This window comes from Mangifera indica, chromosome 2 (assembly GCF_011075055.1).
Source record: "Mangifera indica cultivar Alphonso chromosome 2, CATAS_Mindica_2.1, whole genome shotgun sequence".
Classification (NCBI taxonomy): Eukaryota; Viridiplantae; Streptophyta; class Magnoliopsida; order Sapindales; family Anacardiaceae; genus Mangifera; species Mangifera indica.
This window is the reverse complement of record NC_058138.1, coordinates 13,892,839-13,911,035: the sequence shown is the minus strand read 5'-3', so window position 1 is coordinate 13,911,035 and position 18,197 is coordinate 13,892,839. Positions and strand designations below refer to the sequence as shown.

The 18,197-nt window shown below is 30.6% G+C and overlaps 2 protein-coding genes, 1 long non-coding RNA gene and 1 other non-coding gene across 4 annotated transcripts; 3 read left to right on the top strand and 1 right to left on the bottom strand.

Annotated features, from left to right (window-relative positions):
* Positions 1 to 299: 299 nt before the first annotated feature.
* LOC123204960 (F-box protein At4g18380-like) lies at positions 300 to 1,663 on the bottom strand. Its single transcript, XM_044621788.1, has one exon. It carries the CDS (start codon positions 1,475 to 1,477, stop codon positions 455 to 457), a length of 1,023 nt encoding a protein of 340 aa, XP_044477723.1. The 5' UTR covers positions 1,478 to 1,663; the 3' UTR covers positions 300 to 454.
* A 6,592-nt stretch (positions 1,664 to 8,255) lies between these two features.
* On the top strand, positions 8,256 to 11,655 carry LOC123198747 (probable magnesium transporter NIPA6). The gene is made up of 9 exons (XM_044613511.1): positions 8,256 to 8,571; positions 8,662 to 8,718; positions 9,084 to 9,174; positions 9,287 to 9,447; positions 9,537 to 9,664; positions 9,879 to 10,016; positions 10,382 to 10,474; positions 10,722 to 10,842; positions 10,943 to 11,655. Exons 1-9 carry the CDS (start codon positions 8,442 to 8,444, stop codon positions 11,089 to 11,091), a joined length of 1,068 nt encoding a protein of 355 aa, XP_044469446.1. The 5' UTR covers positions 8,256 to 8,441; the 3' UTR covers positions 11,092 to 11,655.
* A 456-nt stretch (positions 11,656 to 12,111) lies between these two features.
* Positions 12,112 to 12,184, top strand: TRNAR-ACG. Its single transcript has one exon. It is a non-coding gene; the product is annotated as a tRNA-Arg (tRNA).
* A 118-nt stretch (positions 12,185 to 12,302) lies between these two features.
* On the top strand, positions 12,303 to 14,628 carry LOC123209527. Its single transcript, XR_006501082.1, has 3 exons — positions 12,303 to 12,457; positions 13,625 to 14,030; positions 14,267 to 14,628. It is a non-coding gene; the product is annotated as an uncharacterized LOC123209527 (long non-coding RNA).
* Positions 14,629 to 18,197: the final 3,569 nt, after the last annotated feature.

Here is an 18,197-nt window from a genome sequence, read left to right as displayed (position 1 = left end):
TTACTCTTAAGCTTCTTATTTTAGAGATTTCATCATTCATCAAGGGAAGGGAAGTACAATACTCAAAATACTTCCTCTTGAATAATACTATATATATCCATTTTGGGTATAAATTGATATAAATTTATGTGTGTTATCATATGATTAGATGTTATTTTATTCTAAATTCAAAATTACTTAATCACATAATGATATATATCAAATGTGTACATATTTATATACAAAAGAAAATTGGGTACACAGTTTTATTGTTTCCTCTTTTAATCTGGAAATCATTAGACTATTTAAACTGCATATGATTGAATGCATATAAAACAGTTTCAATTCTATTGATCTATCAATTAAGCATAATTACATGAATACAAAGCCTAAATCTTTGTGAAGATTGCTTACAAAGTAGAAAAAAATTAAATGAAACAAGTGAAAACATTCAAGACATGATACAATAACTAGCTTAAAAGGAATTCATTGTCATCATATAACTCTTCTTCATCTTCATCATCTCCTTAACAGCTTCTGCAAAAACAATCTCTTCTCCATGATCTCCATCAAACCCACTTCCCATCAATTCACCATCACTCAATCCCTTCCTCATCAACTCCCCGTCATCAACAGGCCTAATCACCACCAATGTAGCTCCTTTCATCCTGTATCCTGACACCGGTAACTCCAACTCCGGCGCATACCACAGCGTGATGCTCAAGTCAGGCACTTTTGTTCTCTCCATCGACGACAGCAGTTTGGACGCCGAAAACGACCCTATGTAACCCCTCATCTCAGCCAGCTCTTCCCGCCCCATGCTCATCTTCCCTTGCTTCTTCTCATCAGTTATCAACACACTCTCAAGACTCGGATGGTCCAACAAAATCTTCTTCAAGAAATGATGCCGAGCGGACGCTGCAATCAAGCATGAAATAGTCCATATTATTCGAACTCTGAGCTCATCATCTGTTAAAAACCGCTCTTCTTCTTGTTCTTGTAACTGTTTTACTTCTGTAGGAAAATATGAAGTGGCGCTGAGTATAATGCAAGATTTAAGCTGTCCACCGAACTCTGCTTTCCATTTCATCAGACAATCGCCACCCACCAAATCGATCCCGTTGCCGGAAAAGGGAAACTGAATGTGAATAGATTTGACATGTTGGAACTTGTTCAACGCATTATTTAAAGAATGGTGAGCGGCGGAGATTCTTCTGGTTGAAGGAGAGTTGGAAGCGACGAGTCGACGAAAGGGTTTGAAGGGTTTGGACAAGAAGACTCTCAAGGAGGGTAAACAGAAGCCATTTGGGGGTTTTGAGGGTGGAATGCGAGGAGGAATGGCGACAAAGAGAGCGTTGGTTTGAGGGATGAGAATAGAGAAACGCTTGCAAACAAGAAGGCAGCGGGAAAGTGGTTTGACGTCAAGCAGTTTGTTGAAGATAAGGAGAAGAAGAGCGTCAGGGAGACGATCAAAGTGGTCTTGCTGAACAACTTCCATCAAAGTTTTGATAAGTTCATTGGAGGAGGAAAACTGTGTTGGTTTTTGAAGAAGAGGAGGAGGAGGCAGAAGTCGAAAAGGCACACGGTTTTGACCATATTGTCGCAGACGTAATTATGCAACTGATTACTCTTCGATTGGACGGTTAAAGGACAATTACTCCTCCCAACGACGGAGTTGGAGGATGCCTGGATATATATTATACAGTATTATTACACTCCGCAAATCTATGTATATAATTTTTTTTTTCATATTACTTTATATTAAAACAATTTTATATTATAATATAATTAAATATTATTTTATTTTTAATTATTTAATTATATAATAATATATTATTATTTATCTATAAAATTATATACATAATATTATTGTTTTATTATTATTATTTGAATAATACTATACATATTTATTTTGAATATATAAATATACATGCACTTATATATTATTATATAAATAAATATTATTTTATTTTTAATTCAAAATTACTCAATTATATAATAACATATATAAATATATATATACCTAAAATAAATATACATAATTTTTTTTATTATTATTATTACTATTATTAGTTGATGTTAATATATTATTATTAATATTATTTTTCAAGTTATTATGATAATATATTTTTGAAAATATATATATTTTTTACTTATTATACCACGTTTGGTTACAAGTTTAGTTTCTTGTTATAAAAAGATAAAATTTCATGTGAACAAAGTTAGGAAATTTGAGTAAGTGAGGATAATGTTGTATATATAAATAATAATATATTACTAGTTAATTAAATAATTTTAAATTAAAAATAAAATAATATTAAATAATATGATAATATATTATTATTTTTATAAAAAATTACATATATTATTTGTATATATATAATTATTGATAAATAAAGGTTATGTTTTTCAATTTTGCTTTTGGTTGTTGTATTATTCAAAAGTAGACGATTGCTTCACAAACGTCATTCACATCGGATTCTGTTGGCAGCTCAAAGCTGCGTGGCCCATTGTATTCTATTTTACAATTAAATAATGACCAAAAGACTTAATCCCATCCGAGGGATGGTATATTCTCAAACTTTTACCAGTTAAATTTATTATTTTGTTAAAATTTTTAATTAAGATTAAAAATAAAAATTTAATTTAATTAAAAATATTTTAAAAAAATATTTTTATTATATTTTTTTGTTTAAAAATTAATAATTTTTTAATTTAAAGTTAAAAAAGTAATAATTTTTTTAAAAGTTTTTTTTCCTTCTTTATTAATCAATTCCGTTTTGACTATTAACCAACCTTTTTAGATATCTTCTTCTTTTACTAAAGCTAGAAGATTGACGACCATTTCTGACAAAAATAGTTATTGATCTTCGAGCTTTGATGAGAGAAAAAGAGATGTGGGAAGGTTAATTAATAGGTGAAATGAAAATAGTTGTTGAAGAAGAAAAAAAAAAACCTAAGAAGGAAATGCTCACTTTCAAATTTTTAATAAAGAAAAATTATAAGTTTTTTAAATTAAGAAGAGAAAATTGTTATTTTTAAGCTAAATAATATTTTTATTCATAATCTTAACAAAAAATTTTCATAAAAAGAAAAATATTTAGGTTTTCAAAATTTAATAGATAAAAGTTTTAGAATGAACTAAACCTTGAGCGTGAATAAATCTTTCGGCCTTAAATAATTTACTAAATTGGAGAGGGTTTATTTTTTTTTTCTTATGGACACCCCTCAAGTCTAGTGTGAAAATTAGACCCATAGGTTCTAGAGTGAACCTCACACCCTTACAGTTTTAAAATAGAATGCTTACACCATTGAAATGGAATGACATTTGTGACAAGTAACTATCCAAAAAAGTAAAATAGACAGTACAATTTGAAAAAACTAGCTTAATATTTAAAAAATGTCTTATACAATTGTCAACGTTAATAGTTTTTTTTTTATTTTTTATAAATCATTTAATATTTTGATAATCAAGTGTGCATCAAGTTATCAACTATATTCCATTGTGAAGCAGTAAGGGTGTAAATGTTTGATTATGAAAGTGGTGGGTGTGTTGTTTATTCACCAAATCTTGAGGGTTTCTGAAAGGTCCCCTTAAATTGGGTGTGAAGATTTGTGAAATTTGATTAGACAGTCAATAACCGGGAACACAAATCAAACCCCCTTTTGTTCTTCCTTGGGTTTGAGTTGGACTGATTCCTAGCCATTTACACACTTTGGTCGGCAAAGTTAGTCTTGTGATGATTGGTATGTTGGAAATTTTGCAGGATAGAAGATGTAAAACCACCATAGCTCATTGAACATGACCCGTTAACAATTGGATGAGACTCTATATTTTAAAAAAGTAGGTTAACAAGTTTCTGATAAGAGTAATATTACGCATATTTATTTAGAATATACAAATAAATTTATATTTATATGTATCATCATATGATTAAATGTTATTTTATCTTTAATTTAAAATCATTCAATTATATGATGACATATATTAAATATATACTTATTTATATATTTAAAATAGATATATATAATATTTCTTATATGTATATATATAATATTACTTATAATAAAAATCACCGACAATTGTCAATAATTGGAGTTGGTTGAAAGACCAGTCATGAGCATGCAGACCAGCCCCTTGGCAAGGAAGGCAGAGTTTGCAAAGAGAAGAGAGACAAATTATGCAAACTGTTTTGGGCCCATTTGGCATCTTCTATTGGTCAAGTTGAAGCCCACGAGCAAGCCAACGCATACCTACTTATTCTATATTTAAACAATTATTTATTTGTTTATTTCATACAATAAATACAAACAATAAGTTGTCAATTTTGTCTTTTATACCAACAATATCATCCACCGTTCATTCATTATCATCTCCTATTTTGCTTTGCTTGATTGATTATCAACCAATGTATTTCCTTTACCAATGTTTTCAAAATATAAATAAATAAAATTGTAACGAGCTTAGACTTTTAAAAAATTATATAATTAAACTTCATTATTTAAAATAACTAATTCAATAGAAAAATAAATAAAAATATATAGTTATGCATTAAATTCCTTTTTTAATGATAATTTTTTTTTTTTTTTACAATCAAAAAATAGATTTGACTTAGTGACCTATTTTGAATTTGACTCACTCAATTTAGTTAGAAAAGATATATTGATATGTATGATTAATCTTTATTAATATATCTTGTATCGTATATTATACATACTATATTATATCAATTTTTGATATATACTAAAATACGTATCATTTTTTATTTATATCGTATCATATTATATAATATGTATTATATATTGTATGATTTTAATAACAATAATGATTACTAATAGAAAGCAAGAAGGTCAATATTAAATTTTGGCTAATAAATTTTCTGTAATTTTCAAATTATGTTTTTGCAAAATTAATTAAATAGCCAATTTTCAATTATTTAATTTAAAATTAACATATTTATAAAAATAAAACTATGTACATTAATAATAAATATTCATTTATATATTAATAATATGATTTGATATTTTTTTATTATAATTTAAAATCATTTCAATGATACAGTAATATAATGCTATTGAGCTGATGTGCTCTATTTAAAATTTTTTTAGGCCAAACGACTATTTCCCACCCAAGGTTTGATGATTTTTCAAGTTTTCACCCTTTAACTATGGAAACACTAAACACCCACTCATGACCGGTTAGATTTAATAAAACCCTAACGGTGGTAAATTTAATCTCATTTTTCCCCCTAAAAGTTTAAAAACTAACATTTTTTTCCTAAGCTAAGTTTGAAAATATTGCATTTCCCCCCCTAGGGTTTATTTCCAAACCCTTTCACTTTCTCCGACGCCATCACCGGCCGTCTTCCCCTCCCGACGGTTTCTCTTCCACCGACGGTTGCCCTAAACTCCTGCACTACTCATCCGACGCAAAGATAAGTTGTCTGGGAAGAGAAATCGTCTTCCCAGACGACGGCGATCGCAGTTGTCTTCATCATAGTTGGAAGATGAAGACGAAGATTAAGCCTGATCGCAGTTGGAAGATGAAGACGACGACGACTGGTTCGTCTTCCCCGATGAAGTTCTTCATCTTCCACGGCTTCTCCGACTCTGATGGGGGGTCCAAATGGGAGGAAAGAGATCGCCGGAAGGAGAGGATGCTTTGGGAGGGAGAGACCGTCGGCAATGGAGCCGGAGATGTCGCCAGAGATTTCAAAAAGAAATCCTATGGTGAAACTGCGATTTTTTAAAACTTAGGCTGGGGGAAAATTTTAGTTTTTAAAGTTTAGGGGGGCAAAATAGATTCTATTTAAGTTTATTTTTAATATTATAGAGAAAATGACGATTTTACCCTTGCCACCGTTAGGGTTTTGTTAAATATAACCGGCCATGGGTGAGTGTTTGGTGTTTCCATAGTTAAAGGGTGGAAACTTGAGAAAACATCAAACCTTAGGTGGGACATAGTTATTTGGCCTTTTTTTTAATATGCATTTGATATTGAACTTTTTTAACTCGTATATTAGTTTTGCGTGTTTATTGATGTGCTAATCTCTCTCTCGCTCTCTCTCGTCTTCCTTTCTTCAACTAGGTTTATGATCTTGATACTGATGCACCAATGTCTCTGCTGTGCTGGGATCAGTTTTTGTTATCCTGTTCATTGGACCAGACTATGAAAGTCTGGGATGTTGTAGAAGGCAATTTGGAAGTAACCTATACACATAACGAAGAACATGTATGTGGTTTGCCTATCAATTTTTTTGGACTGCTGTATGATTTTGCTTGTATGTGCATTTTCTTTCTGCGCTTGAACTGTTAGGCTCATTTTTTTCTAGTCCATCTGCTTTCACTTCACCTTGTATATTTGCTCCCAAGTTCTATTATGTGTGATGCATTCTAGTTTTTGGATTTAACAAAAGTATACCACCTCCCACTTTCCACCTCCTGCCTTCTCTGTGTCTTTAATAGCTTTGATATTTAGTTTGTTCATTAATTTATTGTATTCTTGTAATATGTTTGTTATAGGGTATCTTTGTGCTTCGTGGGTTGAGTGATTTTGATAGACAATCAATATTGTTATACGCTTCTAATGACAATTCTGTTGACTTATACAATTTACTATCGTTAGTACCACCTTCTTGTTTAATTTATTAGAATAATTTACTAGTTGACAAATATGTTTTCTTTTGACTAGATGATGTTCAACAAATTACAACTTTTTTTTGGCATAGGTTCAATAAGAGGGTTAGAATATTTTCAAAACGTGAAGTTAGAGAAGTTCAAATAGGTTCTGATGGCCTGATGGAAGTGGGATGTTAAGTGTATAGAAGTTGTTGGCTAAGTCAAGTGGGGTGTGTGGATGAGTGTCATGAGAATTTGTTCAAGAAAGAATTATGTTACCTTGTAAATTACGGATTTTGACTGTATATAAAGAGGCATAGAAAGAACTTAACATTGGGTTTATGCTGTTCAAGTGTTTGTACAAGAACTGTATATATTCCACGAAATAGCTTTTGAGACAAATACTGTTCACTTCTATTCCATTTACCTACAGATGATGATGTCTTCCCTAGGGCTGTCATCAAGATTACTCCTTTGCAACGCAGCAAATTTTAGAAGTAGTTTGCTTGTCTGCACATTCGGCTTTGTCAGTTTCATGTGATTACGAACAAATATCTTACAAAAGCTTTGTCAGTAGCATTTGCCTTCATGCTGCAAGAAGTGGATTCAAACCAAATCAGAACAAAAGACGGCAAGCTATTCTTCACCTCAAATATTATTCACGATGCATTGCATTATTAATAAGATACATCTTAAATATGAAACACGTGCTTTATATAGACATGTCACACGTGTTTTATATGAAACACGTGTAATTTTTATATTACACAATTTCTGTTATAGTATTTATGTTACATTAATTTTTAATTAACTGATTTTATAAAAATGAAATCATATTAATTATTGAAAATTTTGTTGGTTTATTATATATTAAGTATTTTTATTATGAAAATATTTAAAAAATAATAATTAATAAAATTATAAAAATAAAATAAAAATTAAGTTGTTAATTAATATTAAGATAATGAAATACTAGCATATATAAAAAAAACAAAAAATACTGTGAGATGATCACTTACGCGAAATTATTTTTAATTTTTAAAATTTTAATAGAGTCGCATCAGATTTGATTCATATATATTTCTTGTGAGTTTCTTATATATTACATAATCGTAGATATGAGTTTTGACCCTGTTTTAGTCTCACGTAATCCTAAAATTTAAGTGCACATTTAATAGTATTTTTAAAAATAATATTATATATATAAATGAATTATATATATTTATTCATATAAATTAAAAAATAAAATAATTACATCATTATCTCAATGTATATCTGGAAATTAATACAATTTATTTTATACATATAATTTTATATTTTAATTTCTTTGTCACTAAATGAGAATTCAGCGGCCACATTTTCACATATTGTTATAAATAATGTCACATCATTTATCTATCAACTATATTCTCTTCTAATAATAACAAAAATAAAATGAAACAAATTTATGATTGTAAAATGAATTATGTGATTGCAATTTTGTGACCGTGACTTACAATAACTGAAAGCGAACCTTTTTCCGTTCTTTTTAGATTAATATAAATTATTTAAATATTTATTTACACCAATATTAATATTGTCTTTTCACCTTTAAATATTAAAAATTAAAAAAAAATATATATTACAATTAATAATAATAATAATATTAACACCTTCTTTGCGGTGAATAGCGAAGCCACTCACACTTGGGCCGCGGTACGCTGGATCACACCGTAGCATCTCTCAATGCAGAACCCAGCAGCATATTCAATTCTGGCAGAGGGATACGGTGAGAAGGCAGAGTTAATGATTGCGAGCTTTCCATGAAGAGGAGAAGAAGAAAGAGCAGAAACTGAAGATTGAAGATGGCTTTTGGTGGAGAAAATATTAAAGGATTCGTTTTGGCATTGATGTCAAGTGGGTTTATCGGTGCCAGCTTTATCATCAAGAAAAAGGGACTCCGGCGAGCTGCTGCTGCATCCGGTGTTAGAGCTGGTGAATTTTTTTTTCTCTCTTCTTTTGAAAAAAAATTATTTTTGGGTTTGTTTTGTATGTTTTCGCGTTTTAATTTTTGAATTTTTGTAGGTGTTGGTGGGTTTTCTTATCTCTTGGAGCCTCTTTGGTGGCTTGGTATGATCACAAGTAAGTTCTTTTCTATTTTAACTTTTTCCTTCTATTTTGTCTTTTGAGGTTATTTAATTCCAACCTGAGTGGATTATTTATTTATGTATTTATTTTTTGAAGGTTTTTGTCAGCTTCTGTGATCGTCTTATAATTGAGAGAAATATGCATCATTTTATAAAATTTATGTTAGAATTGCGGTACTTTCTCACGAATTGTAATGGCTCATATCATCTTGGAATTCAGCGTTCTTTGGTGATAGTACGAAAGTTTTTGTTTCATTTTGGCATTACTAGGTAGACTATGCTGATTGTGATTTTTTCTATGAATTTGTTCTTTCACTGATTGTTTGCAGAATGTCATTTTTTGTCTGATTTATGAAATAGTGATTGTGGGAGAAGTTGCCAATTTCGTGGCGTATGCATTTGCCCCAGCTGTTCTTGTTACTCCTCTTGGTGCATTAAGTATTATCGTAAGGTAATAGCTCACAGTTTAACTTTCAATTTTGCATATTTATTTTAATGCTTCCATGTTCCATCTATGGCTATATGATATGTGTTAGTGTGTTTTAATATTTTGGATGGTGTAGTGCTGTGTTGGCTCACTTTATCTTGCATGAGAGGTTACACCAGCTAGGGATTTTGGGATGCATAATGTGTATAGCTGGTTCTGTTGTAATAGTTATCCATGCACCACTGGAGAGTCCCATCACTTCAGTTCAGGAAATTTGGGGCATGGCAACCCAACCAGGTTTGTTGTTACATTGCATTCATTTAGTAGGTTTTCTATTTAATTACCATTTAGTTTTGACTCAGATATATATTCTTCCTGTTTTCCAGCTTTTTTACTTTATGTGGGCTCAGTTATTGTGTTGGTGTTCATTCTGGTCTTCCACTTTGCACCACGATGTGGCAATACAAATGTGTTAGTTTTCACAGGCATTTGTTCATTAATGGGTTCTCTCTCGGTAATAATTTGAACTATAGTATCATTTTTACTAAATATTTCATGTTGATGGCTTTTATTTGTGTTAAATACCATTGTTTATATACGCTCCAAACTTGTTGATTACCTCTTTCCCAAAACTTTCTCCTTTTTCAAGCTTTCAGACTTCTTTTCTGTTAGGCAAATTTCTTGTTCTCAATCTACCTTTGACATGTTATTTTGCAATCAATGCACAGGTGATGAGTGTTAAAGCCCTTGGAACTTCACTGAAATTAACTTTTGAGGGAAAGAACCAATTACTATATCCTGAGACATGGTTTTTTATGTTAGTTGTGGCCATATGTGTCATCATACAGATGAATTATTTGAACAAGGTTAGTGATGTGAAATATTACCAGTTGGCTTTCCAAAATATTTTTTATTTTCCCATTTTTATCATATTGTGGAGTCACTTAGGTTTTTTCATGGTTAATATTGTATATCTATTGCTCAGGAATAACACGCTTAGTGACAGTTTACTCATAGTGTTAGCCATCTAGGGTTTAGCACTAAGCTGTAAAGTAGTCTCATATGCTGGTATGAGGAAGTTATTTGCTTGATAAATCTGTGCCCAATTTCATCTGTGCGGAGGATTTAGTATTCAGAAAGTTCAAATGAATTATGGATTAAAATTATCTTTTTGGTCAATATTCTGATATAAGAAATTCTTTTGTTCTTTTCTTGTCTTTTTGTGTTTCAGGCACTTGACACATTCAACACTGCAGTTGTATCTCCAATTTATTATGTCATGTTCACATCACTCACAATCATTGCCAGTGTGATAATGTTCAAGGTATTGTTACTTCATCTTTCTCTGTATTTATTAATTGGGTGGCAAATAAACAAATGAAGCTCTAGATTTGATTATAATTTCTTCAAGTGGCTGTGTTCTGTCACCTCAACCTTTGTCAGCAAATAAAATTTCCAAAATATTACCTTCTGATGGAGTTTTTTTTCCCCCAAGCCTGGCATGATATACAGCCAGTTTGATTATCTGTCTAATGTGATGAAAGTTCTTATGAGGTAAAATATGATTATAGGATTGGGATGGCCAAAGTGGAGCAAACATCATATCGGAAATATGTGGCCTTGTAGTTGTGCTTGCTGGGACCATTTTGCTACACACGACCAAAGACTTTGAGAGAAGTTCTTCTTTTAGAGGTGTGCAACATTCTTACTGAATCTCCTTGCTCTATATCTGTATCAGATTTACTCAATAGATCTTTAATTATTCTTGTTAACCATTCTATGTCAACTTTAGGTAGCTATTCATCTTTATCCCCTCCATTATCCCCTCTATCTTCTACATTAAGTACCCGCCTCTGCAGTGGGAATGGGGACCTAATGAGGCATGATGATAATGTGCCACGTCCTGAGGAAATTTGTTTTAGAAGACAAGAAATGTACTAGATGCCTTCTTCCCGAGAATCGAAATTCAAACTTTAGACACTATGAGAGATCCCTACAGATGTTTTGGCATGAATTCTGTTTGGATCCGAGCATAATTGGGGGAACATCTATTTGCCTCATTAAATAGCGAGTTGTGTTAGGAGGTATGAGATAGAAGCATCACCATAAGCTGTCCATACTTGTACAGTGTGTGAAATTGCTGGCATTTTTTGAATGGTTGGTTTGTTCAACTCAACAAATAAGAAAGTAGTTGAAAGGTCACTTCCGACCACTGGAGATACCGAGAAGCCTAGAATTTTTGGTCAGGGAAGTGAAGCCTAGAATTTTTGGTCAGGGAAGTGAAGCCTACTTCATCAGCTGAGATCGAGCTCTATAGAAAACTTCCTGTAATGTTTGATATTTTTGGTTTTGATATTGTGGGTGTCAAAGTCTTTCCAGGCAAAATTCTTGCCTATTTGTTTTTGTCTTCTAGAGCTTATCATAAAAAAACAACTATTAGACATGTATTTGATTTGTTAATAGTGACTTAGCCAAGCCTAGTCATAAGCAATTTTGTTTCTTTTATTTGATTTTAGACTGGAAATAGTTTTTCATTATGAGGTTATGAACCTGAGAAAAGAGAGAGATAAACATCACTCTAATAAAGCCATAAAACATTTTAATTTTTACCAATATATCTGTATGAATTTGGATTTAAGTATCTAATTGAGTATTTATATGATATCGACAAAGTAAAATATAATTATATGACACATAATCTCTGTATTTATATTCATAATATGTGTGTACAAATTAAGAAAAAAATATGAAATCGATTCATAATTTTTGGAAATATTGTTTACCTCCTTGAATTATTAAATATTATTTTTAAAATTATCATATCCCCTTGGAAAATACCAAAACCCTCAGAAGGTAAATGGTGTTCTAAAGAACCATTTTTTTAACCCCATCAGGTGGTGGGCAATAACTACATAGATTTAATTAATACATTATATAATCAGAACAAAAAGAGCGCTCGACGACTCCATGGCCCAATGGATAAGGCGCTGGTCTACGGAACCAGAGATTCTGGGTTCGATCCCCAGTGGAGTCGAAATTGTTCTTTTTGCAATTTTTATCCTTTGGATTATAATTTAATTTGAATATTTATTACTCAAATTTATATAATATATTGTTGTTAAAATATATGTTATCAAAAATCAAATTAATTTTAAATAAAATTCATTACTGAAATACGGTACCCTATCCGAAGTCAGATCTCACCGTTAGTTGATGACAGTCTCCTTCAGCCGACACCCGACGACAGTCTCCGTTCTTCATCATTGTCTTCCGGTAATATTGAAAGAGCAGTCTTTGTGACTGACAGGTAAGAAGTTTTTGCTCTGTTGTGCGTGTTGTTCTTCGACTTTTTTCATTTTGAGCCTGGATGATGCTTGCTAGTATTGAAGCATTGATGTTCACTGGAAAAAATAACCTTTTCCAAAGCATCTGTTGACTGTTGTGCGTGTTCTTCTTTTACCTTGTTTGAATTAAAGTGCTGCTTGTTTGTTTGTATATTTATCATATGTGAAAGAGAAAAATGTTACAGTTCTGGTTTAAGGCATTAATGAGATTGAATGTGGCAAACTAGTCAGGGTTCATGACAGGATTGAGATGAAGTAGCTTGTTCTTGCTCTGCACAATTTAGAAGTAGCTTGTTCTTGCTCTGCACAATTTAGAAGTAGCTTCTTCTCACTGCCATAAATAAATGAGTTGTAATGTGCATCACACATCTTTTGCTAAGCTCAGAGAGGGAGATAATTTGGTGCTCTATGGCCTATAAGGGGAGTGCAAGCTTTATATATAGCCCAAAAGATACTTGGATTGTGAATTACAACTTACAAGATTCTTCAGTTTCAGACTCATTTTGGTATCCATATTAACCCCTCTGCTTCCTCGGCTCCTGCCTTCCTTGAGTTTAAAATTGGCTCTCTTTGCACTGCTTGGTTCAAGCCTTGCATTCTGCCTTCCCTGGTTTTGATTTGCAGCAGCATCAGGATGCCTGTTATTGGGTTATTTTGTTTTGCTCTTTTGATTATTATTTTGGTAAATATTGATAACAAGTTGTACAGTCTTTCTCTTGCTGACAGGCTTGCAAATTTATATATAAATTCGGCTTTTGAAGTCTATTTAGCTCTTTGTGTCCCCCTCTAGAACTTTATCACCGAAGCCGTAGGAACAGTGATAGATTTTTAAGAGGAGAGTATTAGGGTGCTTCAGTGTTGTTTTGTTAACTTGGTTAATTTTGTAGTTTCTCTAGCTCCCCTTCATTTCTGAAATGGTAAGTTTAGGTTGTTCTTAAACCCTTCTTTGGAAACTCCAGTTTTTGTTATACATACTTCAATTTCCAAAAAAAAAAAATACACCTTTCTCACAATCGTATTAATTGGATAATGTTTATGGCTCTTCCATGCTCGGGAAATTTAAAAAAAAAAAAAAGGCATTGCAGCAATCCTATATATGTACTGATTGTCCTCAGTTCATTCATTTGCAGAGACATGAACATCCCATTCCGATGGCCCAAAAGCCCCATCACCGTTTAACCATCTCTCAGGCTTAAACTCCATACGGTCTCGGCCCCACACTTCCTCCATCCTCCCCATCGCGTAGGCCGAATAATCAGCAAACCAACCATTTCCTACGTGGGTCCCGTCTGGCAAAACATCATCATCCACCGTTAATCTTGAACTGATCGGTACGGGCGGGAACAGACGCATTTACTCTGATGGAGTTGCGTGCAAATAATGCAGCTTCTTCGGCTCATCGTAGCTGAAGATTCTTGGCCGGAGCTCCGAAGCCGCCAGTGAAGACAACTCTTCTCTTATCAAATACCCACATCGAGGGTGGCAAGCGATCAGCCAGAAGAAGCAAGTCACGCCGTTGACGTTAAATATTTTCCGGTGAGAATGAAACTCAGAACTATATCTCTTAAAACTCTCTCTTTTCTTCTTCTTCCATCTCCATGCTTGAACTTGCAGCCATGAATCTTGATAACAGATCAAAATTTGTTCCTTCTTCTTTTTCCTTCTCTTTCGACCTAAGTATCTCCATGGCATAGTCGTTTATGACTTTAATAGCTTGCTTAAATCTCTTCTCCGATCCAATATTGAGAAATATTTAATTTTCCAAATTGCAGGAACAAGATTCATGAATCTTGAAGAACAAGTTTCCACAGCGTCATCAAAAGCTTTCACAAATTCAGACGAGTTCTGCTTGCAGGAAGAGTTAACACCGAAAGCTACGTTACATATGTTTTTGAAGGTGAAATCTTGCAGCAATTTTTTAAGATCAAACACAATACCGATCAGAGGCGGCAGAGAGGAACGGAATGAAGGTGTTAGAGATTTCTGACTTCACAACTTCGGAAATGAAGTGTTTGAGTGACCTGGTGTTGAATTGGTGGCTAGCATGTAAGACATGTATATGGTCTCAATCTATATATATATATACACACACACACACACACACCGAGTATGCAATATAGAAATTAAATTAAAATTTTTTGAGACAAAAATAAATTTATTTTTAATTAATATAAAAATATTTAAAAAATAATTATATCTAAACTCATTTAAATAAAATATTTTTAGTAGTATTTTTTTTATTATCTTTAATTAAACACAATAATTATTTATATTTTTTAAATTTATCAAATATAGTAATCATTTATATTCAGTAATCTTTTAAGTAATCTATTTTCAAGATAATCTCTTTATTTTGATAATAAAACATTATCTAAATCAAATAACTTTTAAATGTTTAAGTGTTACTCTAGTTATACTAACTCTTGAGAAGTTGGGATGGGTGTTGGCTTATCTTTGTTGAAAATGAAGATTGAAAGGATTTTGTTGCTGTGTTCTTGCAGATTAAACCGAGTTAAAAACTAGATCTTCATTTTTAACCATACAATGTTAGAGAATTTGATAATAGTAGTAATCTTTTTTCATGTACATGCATACAAGGAGTTGTGCATGAAAGCATGACTCATTTTGCAAAGCCCAGTTAAAATTTTGGATTTTTACCATTAAACCCAACAATATTTGATAGAGGTGGGCAAACCGGTCTTTGGTCAAGATCCTTATACAGGTCCTTGGCGGGTTGGGTTCAAAATTGGGCCTTCGGATTTGCATATTATTATATACAGTAAATGACATTTTTCCATTCAAAGTTTAAATATTTTTTTAACTCCTAATTGAAATAAAGAACTTTTTTTTTTTTTCACTCAAAATCTTGTTTAAAAAACTAACAGTATAAAGTTAAAATAACAATTTTACTATCCATTGTTTTGGTTAGGTATTTTTTGTCCGTCTTTATTTTTGCTTCTGTGTTCTTTTAGGCAAGGTGAGTTCAAGGTGTTCTCGAGTTTTTTGTTGAAGGTTCATTATTTCTGTGTTTAATGTATTCTTTTAATTACCCAAAAAATTACTATTTATTAATTTTAAAAAACCAAAAAAAAATGTTTTCTATCATACTTAAATGTTTTAAATACTACAATTTAACCCTTAGAAAGATTTTGAAATTTACAAATTACTCTCTGAAAATTTTTTTAAACCACTTTATTTTGAAACTATTATATAACTTTAATAGTTGTAATATAACATTTATATCTATAATTTATTTCATTATCTTTAATTTTTTGAGGGGTTGACCATCATTTTTGAAACTAATAGAGGTAAATTGATATTTAAAAATTTTAAAAGATCCCAATTTTTTCTTGGATTTCCAATAACCCCTAAAAATTTCAAAAAGATCCCCACTATTTTAAAAAATTACAATTTATCATTTGATATATGATTTTACTAAAAAAACACCCTTATTTATAGAAAGAGAGTAAGAAAGGGTGAAGATGAAAAGAAATGGAAATAAGATGTTTCTTATATAATTTGAAATTTAAAAAGTTATTTTTAATTTTTATCAATTTAAGGTTATATGATAATTTTGATAAATAAAATAATAGAGATAAAATTGTAATTTCACATAAAATGGTAATTTTACTTCCTAATATTATTGTTTCATTAACAAAGTTTAATTTTGGGTGGGAAAAATATTATTTAAGTTTGATTTTAAGTGAGAAAATGTTATTTTCACTAATTACGGGAGGAAAAATTATTTAAAGCCAAATCTTAGGTGAGAAAATGTAAATTGTATGCTATTTATATTTTAGATTAAAATTAAAATATTTAATAATCATGTTATATCTATAAAGTTAATTATATTAATTATTTAATAGTAATTTATAAAAATACAATGTGTGTAGATTACAAATTTTAATTTACAAGTAAATAAAGAAAATAATAATTGAATTATTTATAATATATAAACTAAGTTGTATCATCATTAATTAAAAATATATCCTTTTGCAAACTTCTATTTTTAATAAGTTGGGTAGTTTGAGATATTTAGGTTTTTAATGTCTTTTATTATCTATGATGCAACCATTAATTAAGAACACTAATTTAAATACTATATTGTAGAAACTCGGATCAGTATAATGTCTTATGTCATTTAGGTACAATTGTGAATCAACATGTGTTTTGCTTCTACTATTAAGACACGTCTATTTTTTTGTTCTCGTTTGATAAGGTAAGATAGGTCGATTTTAAGATGCAATTGTAACTTAGTTAGTCCATAATTGTATGTATTTGAGATATTGTCAATACTATTACTTAACTCAATAAATATCCAAATGATTTATCCCTCTATATTATATATTTATCAATCTCTATGTAGTTTTTTTACGACGATTGTTACTTTGCTATACATGTTATGATATAAGAAAAAAAGATTATATAATTTGTTATCAAAGTTTCTCAAATAATATTTATCATCCTACTTAAATAGTGGTTTATATGAGTAACTATAGCTCTACATAGGTAATCTAAACATAAGATAAAACACAGCATAATCTATATAAAAATGGAATATCTAGTCAATATTTGTGCTATTTTTCTTTTATATTAACAACTATTTTTATTTTATTCTGGATTATCTCTATATCTATCATAGATTTTACAATTTTGAAACAAAATATCCTATATTAAATTAGTTATAGTATAATAAATTTTATTTAAAAGATTCATGAAATCATAAATAATTTTGAGAAATACAAAAAATATTTTGCAAACTCTCAATTCAAATACATTGACAGTAATGTTCGAGAAATCCTTTTGGTTGACCAAATTTATAATGTAGTGTTTGGAAGAGCCATTTCTAATATCAAATACATTGAGTTCCACTATATGAACATGTCGCAACAAAACTTGAATGGTTTGTTAGGCAGATCCTCCTTTTTACAATGAATAACATACTTATTCCATCTTATATCACAATCGATAATGAATCCGATAGCTATGATAATCTCTAGTCACTTCTTACATCTTTTTAACATACTTTAACAATCAAATTAATGACATGACGAACACATCTTTGATGAAAATACAATGGTTTAAACTTACCAATTTTTATTGCGAACATTAATTATTATCTAAGTAATATATTGTGAGTCAAACAATTTGATCGACCGGATAAACTAATGATATCAATGTTATACAATTAAAATTTTAAGGAATGCTATTAAATTTGTATATTAAATAATGTTAAAAAAATACTTATTTTTAGACAGCGTTGTATATGCCTCATTACACTTTAATCCTTGATTCAAGTCTTTTCATCTTCAATTTTAAATAAATGATGTTGACATTATAATAAAATTTGAATCAATTTGACTTGAGGGTTGAACATCTGTCAGATACATTTCATCCAAATAAATGCAATTTGATAACTAAAATGTGTTTAAACTTTGATATAGATCAAATTGATTACTAATTCATAATCAGACTGATTCAAATATCGACCAAGATCTATCTTTCAAAATATTGCTTAAAAGTTACTGTTTAGAGTAATTTTAAGGGGAATTGTAACCTCGCCTCCTTGTAACAATCATGCTGGTCTACATCATGGAAACAAACAAAGAGCTTATTCATTTATCACTTAATTACAGCTACACTCATGCATCCATACAGCTGCCAATAAAGGAATAAGTAATGCTATAAGCACAAATAACATTA